This window comes from Lissotriton vulgaris, chromosome 1_1, assembly GCF_964263255.1.
Source record: "Lissotriton vulgaris chromosome 1_1, aLisVul1.2, whole genome shotgun sequence".
NCBI lineage: Eukaryota > Metazoa > Chordata > Amphibia > Caudata > Salamandridae > Lissotriton > Lissotriton vulgaris.
This window is the reverse complement of record NC_141685.1, coordinates 964,893,912-964,920,629: the sequence shown is the minus strand read 5'-3', so window position 1 is coordinate 964,920,629 and position 26,718 is coordinate 964,893,912. Positions and strand designations below refer to the sequence as shown.

Below are 26,718 nucleotides of genomic sequence, written 5' to 3'. Positions count from 1 at the left end.
CTGCAAACATTAAAAAAAACATTCAGGAAAGTCAAGATCAGTACATATATGAGACACATAAGCAACATTTCACTTGCCTTAAATAGGGCATTGTATTAAGTCAGGGGAAAAGTCAGCATTAAAGAGAAAACATTTTTGATAAAGTCTTTAAGTTGGCATTACACATTTTAAATGAAATAAACTTCAAATCAATAGCAAATTTAATTAAATGAATTCAATTCAAAGAATGAATTTATATAGAACTTTCACCAAATATTATTACATGGAAATAGCTAACGTTAGAAATAATATACCACCACAATTTTTCTCAACATTTATATAAGTGCATATTTTTTTAATTCATTCTAAAAAAATCATTATTCATTTTTCAGAAAACTAAGGAATCTCTAGTATTATTATGCAAAGTGTCAAACTTGTACTTTATTTCTACACAGTTTTGCATCGACTTTTCTAAATGGTGCACTCTGGTAAAATGAGCATTAGAAATAGAAAGTATTAGTATTACTTTGTATGTGTGTTTTCTTTATCTCACATTTAAAGCACGCTTCTATGGTGCTTCTGCTATACTTGTCTCAGTTTCATGTATTACTTAACGTGTGCAACGTGTACTTTCAACTTTTCGTATTGAAATTTGTGAAAGTGTTGTGTATTTATGAGTTTTGAAATCGTGCTGCATCAAAGTGATGGGAGTAATGATTGCAATTTGTCTAACCACTGGCAATGGCTCGGGATAGCATCCCAACCCATCGTTCTTTTGCTCACCATGCCACCTCAGTTTGGACCCAGCCATATGCAAATCTGTCTTGACCCTTCTCCACCTTTTGTTTATTTCATTTACCGCCCTTCAGTGACATTTGGTGGACTTTGATCAAACATTGAGATGTAGAAAAAACATGATTTTTTAATCCTTTAAAGAAACAGCAATTTACAGGTTATAACGCTATAGGTCCAGATACATGTGGCTACAAGAGGGCAGCTCGCTTCGTGCCCCGGTGTGCCACTATAAGCCTCCTACCCACACCCATTATAGGTTATCATCTGGTACCAATTTATGTTATGAGCACCATAAATATGTAACAACAAGAAAAGAGAGGTCTGGTCAGTCATCAGGCTGCCAGGAATATGGAGCAAGGAGATAAGTGGGTTTTGTTTGTACACAGTCACTCCGATTGAGTAGGAAAGCCCTCACACACCGACCTGGTCAGTGTCATGCTTCATCATCGGGCCCCACCGAAGAGACCGAGTGCCTCTTCGGTGTGCTACGACGCCAGAAAGACTGCGGAGCTGGTCGTGTGGGGAGGACGTGATGTGAAAATTAGAAAATTAAAAGTGCCTAACAGGGTATCCAAAATTTTTTTTTAATGAGTGATCCCTAAGACACGTGTGGGTGGTTTTATGTGTCTGAATTTACGTGCCAAGGTTATTACGAGTTGGGATAAATTCAGCTAAATACCACGCATTTAAAATTAATCAGTCAACATGTTTCTGCCGTACTTGTGGTATGTATTCACCAAGGCATTCTTCAGGACTATACCCCGGCGGTATGGACACTCTAATAGTCCACCCTGACCTGGGGGCGTGAAAGTGAAAAAGAAAAAGGGTGAAAAAGTGCTTAAAAATTAGAAGAGCTATTGCTCATTCTAAAAAAAAACCCAAATTCAGGGGTGTGTCAGCACTTTAAAATAGGGCGCTACTAGCACCATGGGTCTCGGGAGGAGGATTGGAGCGCGCCTGGCACATCGCCCTCAGCGTTCGCAATCCGCTTCTAAACCTGCAAGAAGCCTCTTAACCGGACCCCGACGATGATCGTCGTAGCACACCGAAGAGGCACTCGGTCTCTTCGGTGGGGCCCGATGATGAAGCATGACACTGACCAGGTCGGTGTGTGAGGGCTTTCCTACTCAATCGGAGTGACTGTGTACAAACAAAACCCACTTATCTCCTTGCTCCATATTCCTGGCAGCCTGATGACTGACCAGACCTCTCTTTTCTTGTTGTTTGATACTTAACTGGGGACTAAGAGAGTGTCCTTGATTTCCCTACCTCTCTCTTTGTTGAAATACACCATAAATATGTGTCAGTCCACCTCAGCCAAGGGGCCTTTTGCTAATCACGCTCTGGAACTATGGGAAACTCACCCCTAACTGTTTTCCCGCTCCATTCGAAGAGCTCGTCTCCATATATAGCGCTGTGTCGCCTGAAGACGAATGGCTGAGCTTACAAAGCCGCAGCACATTATAAATAATTACTTGTGAATGTATTTGCCTGCATGTTTGTGTTCCCTCGCCAAAGGTGCTTCACTCACTTCTTCATCCACTTAGCCCTTCTGCCTCTGTTAAAAGCTCCTTGGCACCATGGCACTGCAGGACCTGGCGCCATGTCGTGGAAATGATACAGGGCCTCACTGCAGGTGGGAGTGGTGGAAGTGAAAGGATATACAGCTGGGATTGAAAATGGGAAGTGAAGCAGATACCTGAAGCTGAAGGCAGAGCTGGCTGGAAAGTGGTACAGCCCTGTGTGCCAGGCGGTGGGCTGTGCCAGGCAGTGGCGCAGAGCCTCCCGGTTGGGATATTTACCTAACTCCCTGCCTGTGACATGTTTATTTCCAGATCAAGGTATGCGATGATGTAGATTGTAACCGAAAGCCGGCAATTGTTGTTTAACATGGCTAACAACCAGCCTTACAATGCACCCAGAGGCTTCCGAGCAATTACTAAGCTATGAAACATGAAAAGGTTCCAGTGACTGAGTAGGTTCCTTATCTGATGGGCACTCTTTGTTTATGCTGGCATTCTTGCATCGAGGGGACACGGGCCTTGCACTGCTTCTGCTTTGATCCAAAATGCGGGTTGGTGTTTTGCCAGTGCAGTTTCACGCAGACGCATAGTCCACAGTGTACAAAACGCGAACTTTGTTAGGTCTAGGTATTGTCCACCGCAGCTGTCATACTCACCTATTGCGTTGGGTCTGCCCTTTCAACCAATGGCGTTCATAAGCCTGCCTCGTTCCGCCACTGTCTTGAGAATGTCAGTGACAGCCAATGGAGAACGTATCTCTTACCTAACCCAGTTGGCTGCTTGCGAGTATCCTTGTGCCTCCACTCTGAATGCTTGCACCGAACTAGGGCTACTTTACAACAATAGTCCTCTACAACGTTTTTCCTGGCTTCCTGCCTTGTTTCTGCTTCTAGTGTGCTAACTGTTGCCTGGCTAGCCAAAGACAGCATTAACAGCTATTTTTTTGTTGGATGCTAAATAGTGGAGGAGCAAGCAGTGTGGAGGCATTGCCTACTAGAGTGTTCTAGTTATACGTATCAGTCAATCCTATGCAGCATACATTCCAAATACTGCAGTTGCTATCTTCGGCTAGAAGAAGTTAACAGAGTAGTCTAAAGAGCGCACAGGGGCTTTCAAGGTTGTCTTTTGAGATACTGCTTCTCTACACCGGTGTGTTCTGAGTATACATGGTCTTGGATGCTAGGGGTGAGTGAGTCTTATCTGCCCATATGAGCACAGTAGGCAAAGGAACATATGGTGTCAGTTTTAGTAGCAGGACCGTTTCAAAGAGTGGGAGTGTATGGGAGTGATTGACTGAAAGACTGCCCTGTGCACTGGACAGGAACTCCAACTAAATGGAACTTACACTTCATGTCCTCTTTTGCAACTACATCCATTTCTTATTAGCTGTTTCATCAGAGGTATAGCACCACTGGTAATGTGAGTTTTGAAGTGAAGACCCTCTGATTTGGAAACATCTATTATTTGAGAGCAATACCACATCTTTGAGGTGAACAACCTAGAGTAATATGTATGTTTGGGGAGCAAATCAATTGTGTTGAGCGGCCTGGTTATGCTTAGAAGCAAACAACGTAAATGCATTTTTATGGCAAAGAATCTCTGCTACACGGGTACAAAATTAACTTTGTAGTCGAATAGTCCATTTCGTGAGGCCTATGTCTAGGATGAATACATGTGAAGGGTGGATTGCCAGTAGCTAATGATTGTTTTCTGCTCCTTTGTTCCATTTTAGGGCCACGGTTCCAAGATGTCTAAAACCTCTCTGTGGAGTTTAGTGTCCAAGATGCCACCCGAACGCTTCAGCAGCCTGTATCAGGGGTTTCCCAGAAATATTCGCCACCTCCTAGCTGACTGGCTGGAGAACCAACCTTGGTAAGTCCTGCTTAGTGCATTGGTGTTATGGGAAGATAGTCATAGTGATGGCTACTGTGCGGTTATTGTCCAGTTCAATCTTACTCTTTTAAACTACCTCGGATGGTTGAAAGGTAGATTCAGTGTGCAGGCACAAAACCCATGGACAAAAGGTGACAACGATTCCGACAGCATTCGCTGAGCTAAAGTCAGACTACCTTCAGACTTTGGGAATAGGGATGTGGCGAGAAAGCGATACTCAGTGTTATCAGGTGACGCAGTGAGATTCAGTTAAGGTGAGGTGCAAGTAAAAGCAAAACACCTTGAAGTGTGGCATAAGCAGGAAGTGAGACTGTGGTTTGAAGTGAGGAGGTTAAACCCACACATTGTTCTTGTTTTGTGTAACCAGTCTCAAGCAGTGAAAAGAAGCTCATCGCTCTCTGGTACAATCAATGATAATTGAGGTAATTTGTCTTATTTTGGAGAAGATCGTGGAATTTGAAGGTTTACAGCATGGTTCTCTGTTATGATCACCAACACCATTGATGTTCCATGATCTGTTAATGTTTGTGGCGATCAGAAAACCATTTATCCCCGCAAAGGAAATGTTTGGTCCTTTATACAAGTAAACCCTGCACTCTGGAAGTGCAGCAGGCTCCCATGATCCATCCTGGGGGCCCTTTCAAGTAGGGATGGTTTTCTGCCCAGTATTTTGCCCTTCTTCTACCGGAGTTACTGATACAAGGGGCTTCTGTAACTCTTGGAGATGGGGACCGGGTAGTGGAAGGTACAGAAATACTTCAGATTTTGGGATTTTAAAGATTGACATAGTGGAATATGTGCGGCTTCACCTTCCTACATGTTTTCTGCACTCTATTTCATCCTGAGGTATCAGCTGCTTTTAGCAAATGAAGTCCCTGGGTGCAGTGAATCCAATCTGGTGTACACACGGATCTCGTAACCTTGTTGGGATCCCTTAACACGGAATACCGTCCCTAGGTGGGTTACCAATGCACTCGGAATTAGGTCCTTAGAGGAGCTTTAGGTGGAAGTAGCCTTTGATGCTGGAGGTTTCGTTTTCACGAAAAAACTGCATGCCTTTTAAAGCCTGCCTCCCACCAAAAGCTCTGAGGCTGGAGAGTACTTTTAGGAAGAGAAGAGACCCCTTAACGATTTTAATGATACTACTATCTTTTTAAATTTTTACCTTGTTGAGAGAATGTCAGAACATTTTACCCCGTCCTGGCATATCCATGGTTTGTTTTTATTTGTTATTGTGAAGAAACAAAATATACAACCAAGACAATCTTAGCTTACAGCACTCTCCAGTTCTTAGCTCTAGTGGTGTACTGTAATGTCCTTATTTATCTTTCACTGCCAAAGAGCATCTTCTTTTCATTTATTGGTCAAAAACAAAAAAAGTTGCCACTTTTAAAGGAGGGAATTCTGCAAACTTACACTTCCATCAGTTTTCCTAGTCTTAAGCCTCCTTATCTACTTCATAGTTAGACTAATGATTCACACCAACCTATTTTCTTAAAATTAACTACGCGATAAAGGGCCAATAAATATTGCGATTTTGATGTGGAAAGCACTAACATATGCATATTATGTCCCATTTATATGTGTAACCTCTTATTCGGTGTTATTTATTGCATCCGATAAACGCGGATCCCCAGTGTATCAGTGCACAGCAGTGGGGTGGGAGGTCTTGGGACATTTCAAACTTCCAGCCAAACCTGTGTAAGTGTTAAGTCTTTTTTGGGTTGTTTCTGCAGGTGTATAACTAATCAGGGATGTCATTTAACCCTCCGCCTAACCGTGTCAGCTGCGCCAGTCCATCTTCTTGGCAGACTTCCTGCTCTATAAGATACATCTGTCCTTTTTAAAGATTTAGAATAGTGTTGGTGTCCATAGGTGGCAGGGTTGCATGAGGTTGGCAACATTGCTGAGAGTGTTTCAGGTGATTCTAATGTCAGCGCAGAGGCAGCTCCTCCGTAAGGCGGAGGAGCATCGCCCCACTGCTCTTTCAGCAGTGCAAAGAAATGAAAATAACATGACGTTATTATAATTTCATTTTTCACTGCCGACTTGGAGCCAGGTTTAGGGCGGCCGGACTGACTAGAGAAGGGGGAGGAGTGGTTTGCACTCCCTAGGTGCGCATGACGGTTTGGAGACCTTCTTGGGACAGCCAAACCGTCATGCACACTTTGCATGTTCCCCGCCAGTCTGTAATGCACAGCCCGCCCCCATTAAGCAGCAGTTGCTGCTGTATAATGTCAGGCTACAGGGTTGGTGATCTTTTTCATCCTGGAGTATTGGTTTTGTTTCATTTTCCAGAATGGTATCAGCAAGTGGCCCTTAATTTGTCAGCTACATTGGGAATCAAAAGACATGCGGGAGCACTGCAGGTCTGAAGTTTTTCACCTTTTGAAAACAGATTAAATGTCTGGGTTAAAATCCAGCCGAAACTGGAGAAATAGGCAGGAATTGGTGAGGAAGAACTGATTACTGTGATACTCTCCATTAACTTCTAACCGGAGATCATTTACGCCCACTTTAATTACGGATGCACGGCATTTGTAATTCCAATTGGCGTTACAGAGCCGATTACTGGCCCAGTGGTAATGGACCCCCTAAATAGGTAAGCCTCTCAGTAGTTATTTCCATATGGCAGCTGTAGGAAGCTGGGGCAAAATCTACCACCGTGGTGCAAAACTAGCTCCTAGTTGGGCAAACACTGTTTCTCTAAGACAGCCTCGACTCCCCTTTAACAGCAGAGGACCAGTACGGAAGGCACCCACAGAAAACCTCTCCTGAGGCTTACCAGAACCAGCACAAATCGTGCATTAAGAAACCACTCATTAGCACTCCCAGACCAGTTTAGTAAAATTAAACACTATTTTAGTTTATGATTAAAATAAGGCAAAAACGGCATCAATCACTGGAAAGTTATAGCTTGTTTAATTGACAGTTCCATTCCACATGGCTCCTCCATTCCACATGGACAGACACTGAAAGGTCCGGTGCAGTACTCGCAAGTGGCCACTGGAGGCTTCTTCTCCCTCCAGTCACACTGCACGACTTCACGCTCCAGGCTGCCTCTAGCATTTAGTCAGCCAAAGGGGCCCTATGAGTCGGTCGTTTTGTGCAGGAAAGCTCTGTTTATAACTTCCAGATTTCTTATGAGGTTTTCTCTGGCTTGCGTCTCCATAGCATACAGTCCCCTCTCGTGCCTGCCTTGTATCACGCATTAGGCGTGAGACTAGCGCATTTCAGTGTGGTAATCCGCATGACCGCACTGAAATGCGTTGTCACGCATATCGCTGTGTGTCAGCTGTCACTAAAATCGCTGATAAAACTGAGTCTGTGGCAGCGCGCCACCCGTGGCTTCCCCTTGCTGCTGCAGCAGGCTTGGGCTCGCAGTTGAGCTAAATTTACTGGCAGCGCTTACTCAACTGCTATAATGTATCTTGTGCTTCCAATCCGCGCGGCTCTCACTACCAGCATGACGCCATTCACATCCGGCTGCTAAAGCGCGTGTGGGGAGTTTATTTTGAGAATTAGAAGGCAGCTCGGCTGGCTAGTTTGCAGTGCATATAATAGTTATGGCCGGGCGCTGCAAATAATCATGGCGCTGGCCAAAGCGCTCACAACCCTATTTTCTGCAGCTCGCACCGGCTCAGGCTACCGCCTCTCGCCTCTTATCACTGTAGTTAATACCCCCGGCTTTATTTAATATTACGATTCAGAAAAGGGGGTGGTGATGAACAGAGTGTCTGAATTAAGCAGATCACTCTTACCCAGTCCAAAGATCAGGGCTTGATCCATCACCGTTTTTTAGCTCACTGCACCATCCCAGCTCAGAACCCAGCTATATGCAAATTAGTCTGTCCCTTGCCCAGTGCATCATGGGAACAGGGCAGACCAGACTACCAAGCCAATTCTTCACTGGAAAGGAGACAAGCTTCCGGGGACCGGTTTCTGGCATTTCAGCCGTCGTCGGCCCGGCTTGCTTGAATCCTGATGGTGCAGTGAGCAAGCGACTCATGTCTGAGTATACCCTGCCACACCTATAGTGGCCAAAAACGATTCAGAAAAGGGGGTGGTGATGAACAGAGTGTCTGAATTAAGCAGACCACTCTTACCCAGTCCAAAGATCAGGGCTTGATCCATCACCGTTTTTTAGCTGACTGCACCATCCCAGCTCAGAACACGGCTATATGCAAATTAGTCTGTCCCTAGCCCAGTGCATCATGGGAACAGGGCAGACCAGACTACCAAGCCAATTCTTCACTGGAAAGGAGACAAGCTTCCGGGGACCTGTTTCTGGCATTTCAGCCGTCGTCGGCCCGGCTTGCTTGAATCCTGATGGTGCAGTGAGCAAGGGACTCATGTCTGAGTATACCCTGCCACACCTATAGTGGCCAAAAGTGATTCAGAAAGGGGGGTGGTGATGAACAGAGTGTCTGAATTAAGCAGACCACTCTTACCCAGTCCAAAGATCAGGGCTTGATCCATCACCGTTTTTTAGCTCACTGCACCATCCCAGCACAGAACCCGGCTATATGCAAATTAGTCTGTCCATGGCCCAGTGCATCATGGGAACAGGGCAGACCAGACTACCAAGCCAATTCTTCACTGGAAAGGAGACAAGCTTCCGGGGACCGGTTTCTGGCCGACGACGGCTGCAATGCCAGGAACCGGTCCCCGGAAGCTTGTTTCCTTCCCAGTGTAAGAATTGGTTTGGTAGTTTGGTTTGCCCTGTTCCCATCATGCACTGGGACAGGAACAGACTAATTTGCATATAGCCAAGTTCTGAGCTGGGATGGTGCAGTGAGCTAAAAAACGGTGTTGGATCTAGCCCTGATCTCTTGACTGGGTGAGAGTATTCTGCTTAATTCAGAAACTCTGTCCATCACCACCCCTTGTTGTTAAATATTTTGTCCACCATAAGCGTGGAAGGGTATACTCAGATGTGAGTCCCTTGCTCATTGCGCCATCAGGATTCAAGCAAGCCGGGCCGACGATGGCTGAAATGCCAGAAACCGGTCCCCGGAAGCTTGTTTCCTTCCCAGTGTAAGAATTGGCTTGGTAGTTTGGTTTGCCCTGTTCCCATCATGCACTGGGACAGGAACAGACTAATTTGCATATAGCCAAGTTCTGAGCTGGGATGGTGCAGTGAGCTAAAAAACGGTGTTGGATATAGCCCTGATCTCTTGACTGGGTGAGAGTATTCTGCTTAATTCAGAAACTCTGTCCATCACCACCCCTTGTTGTTAATTATTTAATATTACAGCAGCCGACGGAGACAGAGAGAAGTGACACCGGACAGCGATGCGGGCCCTAGTCATGACCGAGGCACTGCAGGAGCAGATGATTGTTACAAGAAGTACGACCGGGGTAGTTGAGGTGACGAGCATGCTGCCTCTCGCACCACCGCGGCCTGCCTCGGCCTCTCTGAGGTCATCTGGGAAGTGGCCGAGCAGTCAAAAAAGCCATTAATCAGGTAAAGCTTTTGTTTCTATTTGTTATAGCACAAGAAAATAAAGCGGAACACAAAAATATGGGAAATGGAGTCTGCACCTTGGCTACATTGAGTACCCCAGCGATCGATGTGTGCCGACGTCTATCCCGGCCTCCCCCTCGATGTAGATGCGGAGCCAGACCGACGTCGGGGCTGGTGCCAACCAGTAATTTTGTGCCATTGTTCTCCCCTGGTGTTACCTATCGCCCTGAGTGGCTACCAGAGGGCGATGAGGAGGACTGGGATGGGTCTGTGGACCCTCTAGCAGACCAGTTAGAAGAACTGGACTGAAGAGAGGAATTGGGTGAGGCCAGTGGTCTGCATACGTCCCCAGACCTTGGCATGCTTTCATCCCACTACTATGGCTACGGAGGAGGGTGCATCTTACGCAGTGGTGTTGCGTAGGGCGGCTGAGGCCCTAAACCTCAAGCTTCCTACGGAGGCAGTCAGGACTACTCTCCTGACTGATGTGCTTCAGCCTGCAGCGGCCTCTTCAAGGCCCTTCTACCTTTTAATGAGGCCCCTATAGACGTCCTTTTGAGCACCTGGTCCAAGCCCAACACTGGGGCTCCTGTGGATAGGAAGATTGCCCAATGCCACCGCCCGGCCCCGGGCGACCCCCTTTTCCTCTCCCAACACCCCAACCCAGAGAACTTGGTGGTTGAAGCCTCAACTTCCAATGGCGCATTCCCTAACGCACCACCTGATAGGGAATCGAAGAAACTGGACCACCTTGGGAAGAAGATGTTTTTTTCCTCCAGCTTAGGACTGCGTTCGGTGAACACCGCATGTCTCTTGGGTTGTTACTCCCACCTGGTGTGGGATACGGTTGCGCAGGTGCTGCCACAGTGCCCAGAGGAGGCCCGGGCCATGCTCCTGTGCTGCTGCCGAAGGGAGGGACACAGTGAAGTTCGCCATCCAGTGTGGGCTGAATACCGCCAACTAACTAGGCAGGACGATTTCACGTCGGTAGCACTGAGATGCTATGCCTGGTTGAGGTCAACTGGTTTTTCAGGTGATGTCCAAGCAACACGTTTAGACATGCCCTTTGATGGCCATCGCCTTTTTGGCGATAAGGCAGATAATGCGCTTGAGCGCTTTAAGGATTGTAGGGCTACGACTAGATTCTTTGGCCTCGCTTCCACCTCCTGTCCAGCGCAGTCTGATTTTCGCCCCTTTCGTGGCTACTGAAGGGGTGCCCCACCACATTTCGCCCAGAGACACAGGCCTGCGCAAGCAGTCCAGCCTCTGCGTGGCAGAGGGCGTGGATCCAAGCGCTGTGGGTCGGGGGGGGTCAGAGGGCGGGCCAGTCCACCAACGGCCCCTCTGCAGCAGCCTCCAAGACCTCCTAGTCCAACCTTTGAGTCCCATCCATCGCAAGTGGGCGGCAGGATTCGCGATCACCTCCACTACTGGCTCAACATCACGTCAGACAGGTAGGTTTTGCAAATAGTCCTAAGGAGCTACTCCCTCCCCTTCTAGACAACCCCTCCATCCATACCACCTCATCTCCATCACATGTTGGAGGATCACCTGGCCCTTCTTCAACAGGAAGTTATGGCTCTCTTAGCCAAGGGAGCCATCAGGCTCATTCCTGCCCCAGAAGTAGGTTGTGGTTGTTATTCCCACTACTTTCTGGTGCCCAAGAAGGACAAGGGCCTGTGTCCTATCTTGGATCTCAGGAACGTCAACTGCTTCCTCCGGAAGGAGAAGTCAAGATGTTGACACTGGCGCAAGTCCTTTCTGCTCTCGACCCTGGAGACTGAATGTTAGCGTTGGACTTGCAGGACGCTTATTTTCACATCCTCGTACTGCCGGCCTGCGGGCCCACCGTCGTTACCTGCGGTTCAAGGTAGGCTACAAGCACGTTCAGTTTACCGTGCTCCACTTTGGCCTTACCAGCGCCCCTCGGGTGTTCACGAAAGTGATGGTGGTGGTCGCAGCTCATCTGCGCCCTTCAGGGGTTCTAGTCTTCCCCTATCTCGACGACAGGCTGTTGAAGGCTCCCACATCTAGACTACAGCCGACCTCCTTTATTCGCTGGGGTTCACCATCAATGTGCCGAAGTCACCTGATTCCCTCTCAGAAGCTGCTCTTCATCGGAGCGGTTCAGGACACAGCGCAGTTTGGGCTTATCCTCCCGAGCAGCGAGTCCACGATATTCGGCCTATGATTCCGATCTTTCAGCCTCTATCCCAGGTTAAGGTCAGAATGACCCTGAGGCTACTGTGCCTCATGACCTCCTGCATCCTGCTGGTGGACTATGCCAGGTGGCATATGCGGGCTCTGCAGTGGGACCTGAAGTTCCAGTGGGCCCACATCAGGGGAATCTTTCCGATTGCGTCCAGATCTCAGAGGGCACTGCCCACCAAACGCAGTGGTTGCTAACGAACCAGGATTGGGTCAACAGCAGATCCCTCTCTCTTCTCCAACCAAAGTTCACAGTGGTGACAGATGCATCACTGCTGTAGTGGGGCGGCCACATGTGAGAGGCGGAGATCAGAGGCCTCTGGTCTCCGGCTGAGTCTGGACTCCACATCAACCTTCTTGAGCTTCGGGCGATTAATGGACAACACCACCGCCATGTGGTACTGCAACAAACAGGACGGGGTGGGGTTGTGGACCCTATGTCAAGAGGCTCTTCGCCTATGGACATCGCTGGAACATCAGGGCATGTCCCTGGTGGTTCAACACCTGGCAGGTTCACTGAACACCAGGGCGGACGAACTCAGCCACAGGTGCATGATGGATCACGAATGGCGTCTTCACTGTAAGGTGGTGCAAGGTCTCTTGCAGCAGTGGGGAGAGCCTTGGTTAGATCTATTCGCCACCAAAGGGAACGTGTAATGTCAGCAGTTCTGCGTGAGTGGAGTTGCGGTCTTCTATACGCCTTTCCATCTATACCACTTCTGCCCAGAGTGCTAAATGGTATACGCCTGTAGATGGAACAAATTTGTGGCATGATGCCCAGCAAAGGCTGTGGATCCCCTTTCTGCACCCCTTTCAGAGGTTCTCCTCCTCGTTCTTTCTTTTGCCTAACAGGGCTCTGCTCTGGGCACCCTAAAAGGCTATCTCACTGCCATTTCGGCCTTCCTTCGGCTGTCTGACCAGCCTTCTCTTTTCAAGTCCCCTATTGTAAATCGCATCTTTAAGTGCATCACTCACTTGTTTCCTCAAACTCCCTTTGTGATACCCCAGTGGGATATGAACCTGGTTCTCACCTATATTATGTGCGCTCCCTTTGAGCCGTTATATAACTGTCCTTTTGACTCTTAAGACTGCCTTTCTGGGTGTCATTACCTCTGCTCGCAGGGTGAGTGAGCTTCAAGTCCTTTCTTCTAAGCCTCCTTTCCTAGCTGTTCATCGGGACAAAGGTGTCCTTCGCACTAGGCCTTCTTTTCTTCCCAAAGTGGTTACCTCTTTCCACATAGAACAGAGCATCACTTTGCCCACCTTTTTTCTGCCCCGCATCCTTCTGAACAGGAGGAGAGGCTTCACCGCCTGGATCCGAAACGTGCGCTTTCATTCTATTTGGAACGCACAAAACAATTCCGTTGTATGATCAGGTCTTCGTTCGCTATGTGGGCGCCAAGAAAGGTTGGGCCGTACAAAAACAGACCATCTCCCAGTGAGTTGTTCTTTGCATCAAAATCTGCTACTCCTAAGCAATAAAGGAACCTCCCGTGGGACTGCATGCCCATTCCACCTGGGCAACGGCAGCCACTACTGCTTTGGGACATGGAGTCCCCCTTCATGACATCTGCCAGGCAGCTAGGTGGGCTTCACTGCACACGTTTACCAAACACTACTGCCTGGACAGCCAAGTCCGGAGAGACGGCTTCTTTGTCTGTTCAGTTCTCCAGGACTTTCTGGTGTGAACTTAGTTCGCAGACCCACCTCCGGGGTTGGTATTGCTGGGGTATCCATTCTAGGGTGAGGAATTCATAATTAATTGTCTCTTTCAGATGAACAAATTACTTACCTTCGGTAACATTATATTTGTAAGAGATATAGATTAGTTATGGATTCCTCACCTCCCCTCCCATCCTCCCCGTTCTGCGAACTGACTTTTAGGGTTAAGGATTCCCATCAGGGCCCTAGTTTTGTGCATGAGTGGTCAGTGTCTTGCATGGCTCTGCGCTTCTGACGTGGAATGTTGTGTAAAGAACTGATGTCAGCTTGCAAGAGCGGCGTGAAAGTAGCTACCCCAACGTCATCCCGACGACCACGATGCAAACGACGAACGCAGAGTCGACCGACACCCCCTATCGAGGCGCAGGGGTGCTGCTGACAAAAAAATTCTCCCGATCCAGTCTGACGCCTGGGGGTAATTCTAAGGTGAGGAATCCATAACTAATCTATGTCTCTTACAGACAGACATATCATTACCGAAGGTAAGTTACTTGTTCATCGTGATGATTCTATGACACATTGGATAAGAGTGTAGAGTTTGCCACAATGATTATGCAACAACTTCAGGAACAGTATAGTTACTCTGCAATGATAATATGACAGCTTCAGGAAGAGTGAGGATTAGCCCTTGCTGATTCTATCTCAACTTTAGGATAGATCTGAGTTACTATACAACGGCTGAAGAGCTTTTTTAGGGGATAGTCAGTGATGGCAGACTGTTTTAACTGCATGGCATGGTAACAACTATTAACAAGAAGTGGCAAAGCCAATAGGGACCTATTGGCTTTAGCACTGTTTTTTAGTCGTGCTGTATAGCACTGCAGCTGTTATGCAGCATGGCTAAAGAGCAATGAATAAATAATGCTGCCTCAGCATTTTACAGGTGCTCGCATGCATTCAACATTAACAAATGCACTTACAAAAGGACATTTATTTTTTATTTGCTGATCCAATATGGATCAGTAAAAACAAAAAATAGCACAAGAAAAGAAATGTAGACCAAATAATTGTATTTAAATGCAAACCGGGGAGGTGGAGCAAGTGGAGGAGGAGGTAGAAAGTGGGGAGGAGGGGTGAAGGGACACAGTTGGTCATAGGGGTGGGGGTGAAGTAGCACTGCATACAAGGAAGAAGACATAAGGGAAAGAACATGGGCAAGATAGCAACATGGTGCGCGGGTGAGCAAGTGGAGCACAAGTGCGTGAAAAAAAGAGAAGCACCTGGGAGAGAGAGGGGAGAAAAAACACGTAAGGGAGACTGATAGAAAACACATGCACTTCTATGGAGTGTTAAACAAAAAGAGAAATGTAAAAGCAAAGCAGAGGAAACATAGAAGCCAGCCAATCAAAGAATTATTTTCAAAGAGGATATGCTCCATGGGAGGGGCAAACACCAGATTGACCGGGTAAAACAAGGAGAAATTAATCCAGTCGAAAGCAAGTAAATAACAGTGACAGCTATATCAACCAACAGTAAGCAGTGGGCGGGCTTCCAGCCCCTGTATGTTGTTGGTATACCTACATTATGTTTTTTGCAACCAAACAGCTTACACTGTCTGGTAGGCTCTGCGTAAAAAAGGCTTCTTGTTAAATAGTTGTTAAAAGTTCAGTTCTCTTCTGTTTCTGAGCTCACCAGCTAGACGTTTGACCCTGGACCAGTATCTTTCCAGAGCAGCAGGAATCTCACTAATTGAAATCACTGCTCAGAACAAATGTTCTCATTTTATTTGTTTCAGATTCAAAGTGACTTGCAAACACCCACAAATCTATGCAGCAGGTATTCAGCCACTATCTTAGTAAGCTGCTGGGCATACATGACAACACACCACATTTAGCTGAGAGATTCCTGAATTGTTTTGCAGAAAGTAATGCCAATACTACAGTTTTCTCTCGCCTAAAACGTTATATGACTTCAATGCTATCCAATAAAAAATTGATTCCTCACAATTATTTTTTTCTAATTCTGCCTCATAAGCATTCCCAAAAGGTGGTGTGTGTGGACAGGGCAAACTGATCAGAGTCTCTAGGAAGTTTATTTTGCCTTTACAGAAACGTTTCCCCATAGAAGATACCGCTTCAACACTAGATTTCATAACATAGAAAAAGGCCATTTCTTTTTTAAAAGGTGAATATCTCTAATGTGCCTGAATAGCTTTCCCTAAGTACTCACACCATGTTATCAGTACTGCCTGTGTTCCTGTACCTTTCCCAAGCCCGTAAACACTAGACATACAAAATTGTATTTCGCAGAATACAGATAATTTTTGTGAAAAATACCTAAAATAGCATTGGCTGGTATGTTATGTTAAAATTACTTGCAATACACATTTTGAACACAAAAGATAACATCTGGAAAATGGTTTGAGAAAAAAGTGTCTCATATTTTTTACTCGACCCTCTCTCCTCTGTGCACAAATCACACAAAAGTTTGCAATAAACAAAATAGCAAACATTTAGCTGCCTTTACTTAACACAAAAAGGTATATTCACAAGAACGTGTGATAACTACTGCAGAGTAGCGTAACGCAACTTTCAACATCGCAGCCCATCGCAAGAAAATAACCCTGTGTCAACGTGGAATTGACAACACGGCAGTAGCATGTGATAGACACCAGACAACGTAGCAAATGTCAGGGTGAAAATCAGTGCCACGCCGCAAAAATGAGATACGCAAACGCAAAAAAAATGCAATGAGGCCAACCGCAGTACAAAAAGTAGCGAAAACTGGCCAGAGGCCTGCAAATCCCACACGTCTGGTGGGACAATGCACCACAAAAACCCCAGGAAAAAATACACCAGAGATAAGCCAAAGCACGTAGCAACATTTATTCACCCTGACCCAGCGCAGAGCCCAACTCGAACCCCACAGACTACCAGCAAGGAACAACGGGGTCGGGGGAAGGCCAAGGAGAAGAGGGAGAGAAGATGGGGTGCAGACTGCATGAAAACAAGACCAGTGTCACAGAGGTGACAGAACACTACCAGCAACTGACCCACAAGCAGAGGAATCCAGCACCACCCAAACAGACACAGTGTACACCGCCATACAGTCTGCATGAAAACTAGTACAATGCGCCAACATATATGCCAACACAAAGGCAACACGCACCACCCCTTCACATCGCAGAGGGGCACACAACACCTGCAGCAGAGCACACAATACAACGCATCAGTGATGCTGGAGAGGACCACCACACCGTTAACACAGACGCCCTACAACAGCCCATGGATATCCCACACAACCCCCCACCGGGGGACCCGTACAGCCAAGATACCCAGAGGAGAACACCAAGCCTGCAACAAACCACACAGCAGGAAGCACCCGCAGGCACAGCTGGCTCACGACACTTCCCCCACTCATGGCATGTGTTAGCACGCCAAAAGGAGGTGGCCCAACAGGTGTTGGAGGGGACCGAACCCATGGAATGCGAACCAGGACTCATACGTAGGGGTCTATCACCCTACAGGGCCCACCCACACCCCACAAAGGAGACCCACGCTGCCAAAAAGACACATGCAGATGCACATGCACAGCACAGAAACGCTCCTAGGGGCACGAAATTATCAGTCACCCACCGATGTTGGCTGTGCGTACGACAGCCCTGGGCACTCCCCACACAAATGGAGTGGGTGACGAAAAAGCTACATGTCCAAGACTCAACCCGCTGCCTACGGTGACATGTCTGCATCCGTGGTACACCTCACAATGTAAAGTCGAAGGGCCCAGGGACCACATGCATACTACAAGACCACAGGGACACACGCAGAGATCATGTAGAACTGGCTACAGTCACGTGCGCCCAGCCCCTTTATTGGCAGGGCCACATGTGTCGCAGTGCACTGGGCTTTGGACACTAGAGATGAGTGCGCTCATGTGCAGAAAAATTCTTGGATTGTGTCCCTACGATTCATTCCTGATGCAGATGTAGTGGGGTGTGTCAGACCTGCATCATCTTCACCATCAACGCCTCAGGGCCCCCACACTGTTTGAGGTGACATACCTGCGTAACCGCTCCACAGCACAAAACACAATCAGCTACGGACAATGGCCTGCGGTGCACAGAGTCACTGGCACCTGGAGTACTGAGCAGGGTAAGAGGCCGATGATGGCAGCCACGACATGCCTGAGCAACCACAAAGTCTGTCATTTGGAGGTGGGCCCTTCGGTGGTGGCGTGTGCCTCCTGCGGTGATCCGTCATCCGAGCCAGTCTGGACTCGCTTTGGTGTGTGAGCCCTGGTGGGACGCATTTGGGCGCGGAGGCTGCGTACAGCGCAAGGCCACAGAGTCATGGCGTTGATAAGCCAAAGGCCCACGCCTGAGGGGCCAGCCAAGTCTCCGGAGAAGGGGTCCCGGACTTGACCAGCACAGAGGTAATGGCCCCGGATGCACTGCGGCCGGCACAAGCACCCAGCACGCGACTGTGACTTGCGGTGCAGTCAGATGGGCCATGCAACCTGAGCGGTAAGCATCATTGTCCGAGGTGTGTTTTGGGGGACAGTGGAAGGTGTCCTCCAGGGCAAGACGCCGAAATGTTTGATTTTATCCGGAAGCAGCAAATAGAGGAGTGGAATGCGACAGACCGTTGCCACCACCAAGACCGTATCAGCTACATGGGGGTGAATAATGCCCCCTAGTCCATAGGCTCAGACGCCACCGCTGTCCAACTAGAGAGTATCCATGAATGTTGGGGAACAGACTTAGTGGCAACCTGGGATGAGTGGGGATGCACACTGCGATGATGCTGGTACACTGATATGGACTCCGCCATTGCAAAATCATGACACTGTGACCTACTGGACCACAGTGTAGGCCGTAGGCACCGGTCAGCAGTGGCCCAGAGCCACGTGTCTTCGGCTCGCGATACTCAGCGTTGGTGACACCAGGGCAGTTGTCTGTAGTGTACGAACACCTCCGTAACGATGATCCTTTCCTCTCTCCGCCAAGTAGCAAGGCGACATCCTCTTAGGCCTCTCCTTGTGTGCAATGATGTGGCATCTGCCTTTGTATTATCAATGTTCAGTTCCAAATCTGTGGCTTACTCGAGCACATACTAGGCCGAGAGCAGTGCAGGCCGGAGGCAGTGGACAGCACGGGCCATTCACCGAATGTCGCCAGCATAGGTTGGTGGCCCCACCGGCCTGCGTAGTTCAGGTTCAGTGGCACCACGTGTTCGGTCACCTTCGTGACTGTGACCCGGCTTTCGTCCAGACTGAGCCGCATCTTCCTCTCACTCCTCCCCGTGCGTGCACTGGTGTGGACTCAGCCATTCGTCATTCATGACAAAGTGCTGGATGTGAGACCTACTGGGCCGCAAGGTTGTCCTAGTCCCTCATCCACGGCTCGCCGGATGGCGTTGGAACGGGTTTGTGGCAGCACGGCTCGCCTGATGGCGTTGGACAGGCTTTGTGGCAGCATGGCTCGCCGGATGGCATTGGACAAAGTTTGTGGTGGGATGTGTCGCAAGATGTGCATATGGAAGTATGCCTAACGGATCAAAGGGAGCCTGGTGCTGTGGCCGCTGTCCCGGATTTGGGGTCACTGCCATTCAGGAGCCAGGATGTAGTCTCACGGATGTATGTCGTTACAACGCATACTTTTACTCCGCGTACCATTACAACGCGGTATTTACAACGCATACCGCTACAACGCATAGCGCTTTGGGGTGCTGGATAGTGGTAAGTATAATTTACTATTCTAACTCCAGTCCCCGTGGACCCTAGGGAAGGTGTTGGATAGTAAATTAAACTTACCTCTTATCCTAGAGCGCCCCCCCAGCGCAATGCGTTGTAACGGTATGCGTTGTAATGCCTGCGTTGTAGTGGTAGTGCGGAGTAAAAAATGCGTTGTAACAGGTGAATACCAGTCTCACATGTGGGACCCACTGGGCCACAGAGGTCGCCAGTAGAATATGTTAACGAGAAAGGAGTAATGTGGGCCAGCGTCAGGGGGACAGCATTTGTCTGAAAGGCTGGCTGGGTCGTGGGCCTTGGGCTTGGAGCTTACACTGGCACGTGGTGGGCCCTGCATGACATACGCCGGTGTCCAATGCTGATCAGTGTGGCCTGGCTGCGTAGGGTCGGCCCTGACGGGTTTGTGGTCCAGTGGGCTGGGGTATGGCAGGCGCACAGGATCTCAGGCAACTCCGCTAACGAGGACAGCGTCGGCCTCGTGGCGGGGTGGGAGACCACGCCCCAGCAGAGACGTTGGGCTTTCCAGAATAGGACTACGCCCAGGGCTACGTGCTTTTTATTAACACCCCTATGCTGGCCTGGAGTATGCTGGCCCATCCCACTCTGCTCACGCTTAGGGGTGGGGCGTAACAGGCAACTTTCCTGCAAGGACCCCAACTGGATTGGGTGACATGGTTGCGTCCACTGTCCACTGCACTCCATTCACCAGAGGTGTATGTCGCTGTGGATATAGGTGTGTTCTGCATACTGCGGTTTGTTCAGTACTTCGCCACCACTCTTGGCATTGTGTATTCTTCCAACCATGGTTCTACTGCATCCTTAACACATGTCTGGTTGCCAACTCTCCCAACGCTCGTCTATTGTGTGGCCGAGGTGCCATGCCGTTGATTGGTCATGTTCACGGCTTGCCCAGGTTACCATTGTGAGTTGTTCTATCATGCCTGGTGGGTGGGCATGTTGTTGTGCATCTTGGTGGTGGACTTGTGACGTGTACATTGCCAGAGTTGTGGATTGCATGGTTGTGGAGTTGAGGTGAGTGGGATGTTAATTGGGAAGTTGGCAAGGGGCTGTGCATTTTCCTTTCTGCCATCCTGGGATGGCTGGTTGGACTGTCGAAGGGAGAAGGGATCACCCACACTGGCTGTGTATTTTGAGGGGACATTGGTGAAGGTCCAAAGGTGTTCCGATGTTGCCTGCACATTGATGTGTGTTGTGTGCTTTCTGTTGCGCAGATTGTGTGCTGTATCACCATGGGACACAGGTGGGACATGTGTGCAGTGGATTACACCCTACATGTGCGTGCATCTGGCTGTGGCGTGTGGTGCTTGCTTGGTCTCCAGCAGTTCCTGCGCATTGTGTTGGCCGTACAGGGGTGCTAGGATGATGGGGATGTCCAGGACAGGCATGGGGGCCTTGGATGTGGCTGGCTGAGAGATCCGCCGACTCTGGCGGGTGTTGTTTGGGGTGTGCCAGGGGCCAACAGGTGGGGCACGACCAGCAGCTTGATGTGGGGTGGGATGTTGGTTGTCTGCTGTGTTGGTGCCGTAGGCCTGTTAGGCGATGACGGCCAGGATGCGTGGGATGGTTGTCCCATTCAGCCTGTAGTGGAAAGTAACATTGTCAGATGTTGTGCCTGTGAGGCACGTGCATTTCCTGGGGGGCCACTGTAATTGTCTGCGCTGCCCCTGTGGTGGTCCGGGGGGGGGGGGGGTGATGGGTGGATGTTGTGGCCCTCTTGGGTGTCCGTGCTGCATGTTCAGTTGCTCCATGGCATCTATTGCCCTTCCGATGACACCCCTGGGCTGTGCTCCCTTTTGTGGTGCAGACTGTGGTCCGAATTTACACCAGGTCAAAGCAGGTGTAAAATTCCAGCTGCTAATGCGCCTTATTGCGTGTTTTGTGTTCTTATCGCCGATCTGTCTGGTTGTTGTGAATGTTGAGGTGTGGTGTTGTCGAGGCTTTTGTCATGGGAACGCCTACTTTGCATCTCATTAGCGTTAGTTGCAGGGGTCCTCTGTGACGATGTTTTTTGCGGCTACTAATGCGGGAAAACTTGTGCTGTGGGCTGTTAGCACCAGCTTGTGAATGGTGGGGTAAATTTATCACGACGTTGGCTGATGTGTGTTGTGTGCTTTCTGTTGCGCAGATTGTGTGCTGTGTCACCATGGGACACAGGTGGGACATGTGTGCAGTGGATTACACCCTACACGTGCGTGCATCTGGCTGTGGCGTGTGGTCCTTGCTTCGTCTCCAGCAGTTCCTGCGCATTGTGTTGGCCGTACAGGGGTGCTAGGATGATGGGGATGTCCAGGACAGGCATGGGGGTCTTGGATGTGGCTGGCTGAGAGATCCGCCAACTCTGGCGGGTGTTGTTTGGGGTGTGCCAGGGGCCAACAGGTGGGGCACGACCAGCAGCTTGATGTGGGGTGGGATGTTGGTTGTCTGCTGTGTTGGTGTCGTTGGCCTGTTAGGCGAAGACGGCCAGGATGCGTGGGATGGTTGTCCCATTCAGCCAGTAGTGGAAAGTAACATTGTCAGATGTTGTGCCTGTGAGGCACGTGCATTTCCTGGGGGGGCCACTGTAATTGTCTGCGCTGCCCCTGTGGTGGTCCGGGGGGGGTGATGGGTGGATGTTGTGGCCCTCTTGGGTGTCCGTGCTGCATGTTCAGTTGCTCCATGGCATCTATTGCCCTTCCGATGACACCCCTGGGCTGTGCTCCCTTTTGTGGTGCAGACTGTGGTCCGACTTTACACCAGGTCAGAGCAGGTGTAAAATTCCAGCTGCTAATGCGCCTTATTGCGTGTTTTGTGTTCTTATCGCCGATCTGTCTGGTTGTTGTGAATGTTGAGGTGTGGTGTTGTCGAGGCTTTTGTCATGGGAACGCCTACTTTGCATCTCATTAGCGTTAGTTGCAGGGGTCCTCTGTGACGATGTTTTTTGCGGCTACTATTGCGGGAAAACTTGTGCTTTGGGCTGTTAGCACCAGCTTGTGAATGGTGGGGTAAATTTATCACGACGTTGGCTGCGATAAAGTGCAGTTAATTCTGCGATAGCTCCTTGTGAATATGCCCCAAAATTTCCCGAGTTATGCGAGGGAATTTGAATGAAAGGGAAATTTTGCCGGGCTTACTATCCACCAACCTAATAAACATGCATGGACTGTTACTGGCTTTGCAATTGTAGCTATTTATGTGCCCATTTGTTATATATTAAACCGATTTGGCTTGTGGGCGTTTAATGGACAGAGAAGCTGAAATGTATGTGCTTCTGTTATCTCTGCATTTTTCACATCATTTCCTATACCTTATCTTTGAATACCACCAACTATTTGCGTGAATTTCCATACCTCCTTCCGCTAAAGATCACAATTCACTTCTATTAAATGAATCTATCGCATTGAAACTGGTATAAATGCATGAAGATTTCCTTAAGAGCACAAGTGAATAACTGGAATGTTTTTCACCGCTGAGTTCTGAGTGACATCGTATAGACAACGAGGGCGAAATTGAGGCTGTCCATGATGTCACACAGAACCCTGAGGTAAAACATATTCCCTTTATTTAATATTTAGCTATCTCTAATTTTATGTTATGTAGGGACGCAACGCCGCAAACTCATTCGCCCCTGCTTTCAACTGGGGGAAGATATACATAACATGGCTTTTCGTCCCTGTCGATAATGTAATAGAAGAAAAAAATACCTGCATTTGTACCACTCGCCCTCTCTGCCTTCTCTTCCCTCCCGCCAGATGCTATGCTTCCTACTCATTCTCGCTGCTCTGACAGGCTCTAAAGAGAGCCCCATCAGAGAAGCATGGAATTGATTTATGATGTAGCAACAGTGGGTAGCAATTAACAAGTGTAAGGTCTGATGTCTTGAAAGTTACAGGGCTGCCTAATGAGACATATGCTCTATACATATATACTGTACAAATATATTCAGCAGGATTGTTTCTTAATTGAATAAATATGCTTTTAGACGCCTTTATGGTGGACATCAATATGTCAGAGAATGACGTCGAGTTAATTGAAACACGCGGGATGTGCAGGATAAGAAAGTGTACCTTTTATTAAAGGAAGTGGTTACCTTTACCTGTAGGTTTATTTTATGCTGAATGCAGCATTGTATGTGTTACACCAAAGTTTGTATCCTTGGAGATAGAAACAAGAGTGGAAATAAAAGGGTGTTTCTGTGCCAGTATGCAAAACCAAAACCTTATCTGTCGGTATATAACATTTTCAATATGATCTCCTAAACATTTCTCCTAATTATTAAGAACATTCAAATTTTTTGTAGTGTTGGCTAACCTTTTACATAAATTAGGTTTCCATAGCGGCATAATTTCAGTAGTCTAACAACCAAGGAAGGATTCTGATTTTATCTTACTTGTCCAGAATAAAAAGTTCCTCGCGAATGCTGAGATTCAAACCAGTACCCTGCAATGATTCACATTCTTTGAGGCAGGCATTCAGCCCACTGGGGTACCTTAAAACAAGCAACGTGGTAAACATTTAAAACATTATTACTAATTATTAATACTACGCCCTTGGGTGCTTGCAGGGGGACACAACATCTGCCCCCCTGTGTGCATGCACCCCAGTTCCTGCACGGCATGGATGCAGGAACTGTTTTTGGCATTCCCATTGCGGTGCCCATTTTCAGGGCACTGTCGTGGGAATGGCAAAACAAAAGCCCGTCAGATACGAGTTAGACTCGTAATCTGGCGTGTGGCCAGACCATAGCTTTGTCGGTGCGGCGGCGGGCGGGTCCGGAACTGCACTGCCAAAGTCATAATCGGCCCCTTCGGGTATAATTGCACAATTTTCCTGTACATATTGGCAATTATACCCTGAAAGAGCTACAGCCTCACTTTAAGTGCCACAGCTTTGAAATTGGCTTCAAGCACTGTACCCAATTTGAAATCACAAGTTTCCCTCAAAATGTGCATGCACCCAAGTTTTTTACCCTCTATTTTTTTCAGGCGAAACCTAAATGCTGATGGAAACTGTTATGGTAGACTGTTAACGGGACACAAGTAACTTGTGTAGATTTCCTACTAGTATTCCTTACACTTTTGAGTAACTTTACTTCTTTAGACTATTCACAAAATTAGAATGTAAAGTTACTCAAAGGTGTAGACTTACATGTCTCCACCCCTTGAAATACAGAGTGGAGCTAAATTTACAAATGTAAAGGTGATACTGCCACAAAAAGAGACAGTTGTAAGTCCAGCAGCATTTATAGCCGACCACTGATACTGCAACACCCCGATAAAAAATAGTAAAGCTAGGGACTTAAATAAAACACCAAAGGAAATCATGTTAAATTAAATTATCTAAAACTAGCAGCCCGTCCCGACCTTGTCCGGGAGCAATAAGGCTTCAGGGCCCCCGCCCGCCTCGACGTTGTCCGTGGGTCCCCCGGATCCTTCCTTCATATATTGCAGTATTATACCTCTATGTTTCCTTTGCACGCTTTTGTAACCTGCACACGTCACTTTTTCCTCATGTAATGCACCGTTTGCTAGCTCTTGTATTTTGTTGGCTCATGTTTCTCACTTTTGTAATGCACTCACTTTATAATGTCCGTGGGTCCCCCGGAGCCTTCCTTCATATATTGCAGTATTATACCTCTGTTCTGTTTGTACGCTTTTGTAACCTGCACACGTCACTTTTTCCTCATGTAATGCACCGTTTGCTAGCTCTTGTATTTTGTTGGCTCACGATTCTCACTTTTGTAATGCACTCACTTTTGTAATGCACGGTTTGCTACCTCTTTTGCTTCATTTAATTCTCACCGCTCTTCCCCGCCTGTATTTCACCTACGCTCACCGCTCCTCCCCACCACTTTTTCCTCATGTAATGCACCGTTTGTTAAATCTTGTATGTTGTTGGCTCACGATTCTCACTTTTGTAATGCACTCACTTTTGCCGTTTGCTACCTCTTTTGCTTCATTTAATGCTCACCGCTCCTCCCCGCCTGTATTTCACCTACGCTCACTGCTCCTCCCCACCTGTATTTCACCTACGCTCACCGCTCCTCCCCGCCTGTAGCTTTTATATTTCACCTACCTCATCCGCCGCTTACCGCTCCTTGCCGCCTGTCCGCCGCTCCTCGCCGCCTGTCCGCTGCTCCTCTCCGCCTGTCCGCCGCTCCTCCCCACGCTCATCTCCGCCGCTCCTCCTCGCGTACGCCGCTCCTCTCTGGCTCCTGATATCAGCACGCATGTCGCGGCCAGCCTGCGCTACTTCCAAGGGACTACTTTTTTTTAGGTAAATATTTTAAATAACGTATATTTTTTATTTTATATAGCCTATGTCCATCTACAGACCCTGCCAATTACAACAATGTTTTGGGTGTTTGGATTGGCGCTGTCGTTCCCTAGTTTACCCGCCTCAAAGGTTCAAAGTTCTTCCTTTATAATAGTAGTATAGATAGTTCAAAATGTAAATAATTATTATTTTATGTAAAATAAGTTATCTAAAAATAAACCATGTTTAGTATTTTATTTTACCTTGTTTTAATAACGTTTTTCAAGAAAAAAATTATTGTAACTTATTTTATTATTAAAATATAACGAAATTACTTTTAATTAAGTCTGTACATCACTTTTAATAATTATCAATACATAATAAAAAACAAAACAAATTTTACTTTAGAGGAAAATGTGTTTTTATTTTAAACTTTGGAAAATCATTTTAATGTAATTTAATATATTGAAAGCACTTGCATTTTAAATGTAAAATAAAATGTTTAATGCTGTAGCAATTGTATTATTTTCTACATTTAAATTAAATATATTCAATTATCTTACAATAATATGTAGCGTAATATTTTACAAATTCTTTTCAAGTTTAATGAACTTGTTTATATTCCCTGTACTTTGCCATAGGTAGACTTTGCAGTTGAGATGAAAATCTTTCTATGGTAAAGTAAAGGGAAAAGGTTGAGAGTTTATAAAACTTTCAACAGAAGAAAATGATGCTTAATATATTGTAAATTCATTTTATATAATTATTTTAAAAGTAGAAAAAAATGTAAATGTGGTACAGAACAGTAATGTATTTGTAATTACATAATTTAATTATATCACATTAAATGAATAATTTTAAAAATATTACATTGACTACTGTTTTAGTTTCTTTTTGGCATTAGTAACTTTAGAAGTGCCGTTTCTGAATAGGAGTGGGCTTACTCTTTTGTGGGTGAGTGCATTTTCCTCCCTCTATCCTTCCATTGTTGTCCCTTAAGCCCTCCTTACTACTTCCTAAACCCTTCCCCTTTAGTTGTAAATATTCCTTATTTTCCACCCATTCTCTCCATCTCTCCAACATTTAGACGTTAGATGGAGGTGTAGGACTCAGCACGTCGTTTGTTAATAGCATTTTGCAGTAGTCTGTAATACTACAAATGTACAAAGAGTGAAGTTTATGAATAGG

At 47.3% G+C, this 26,718-nt stretch overlaps 1 protein-coding gene across 8 annotated transcripts in view; it reads left to right on the top strand.

Annotated features, from left to right (window-relative positions):
* Positions 1-26,718, top strand: part of STAT6 (signal transducer and activator of transcription 6) — a 725,020-nt gene that overhangs the window by 284,988 nt on the left and 413,314 nt on the right. For all 8 annotated transcript variants that reach the window (XM_086959999.1, XM_086960023.1, XM_086960016.1 and 5 more), the window contains one exon: positions 4,030-4,169. In XM_086959999.1, coding sequence (XP_086816125.1) covers positions 4,045-4,169 — 125 coding nt within the window. In that variant the 5' untranslated portion in view covers positions 4,030-4,044. The remainder of the gene's footprint in view (positions 1-4,029; positions 4,170-26,718) is intronic.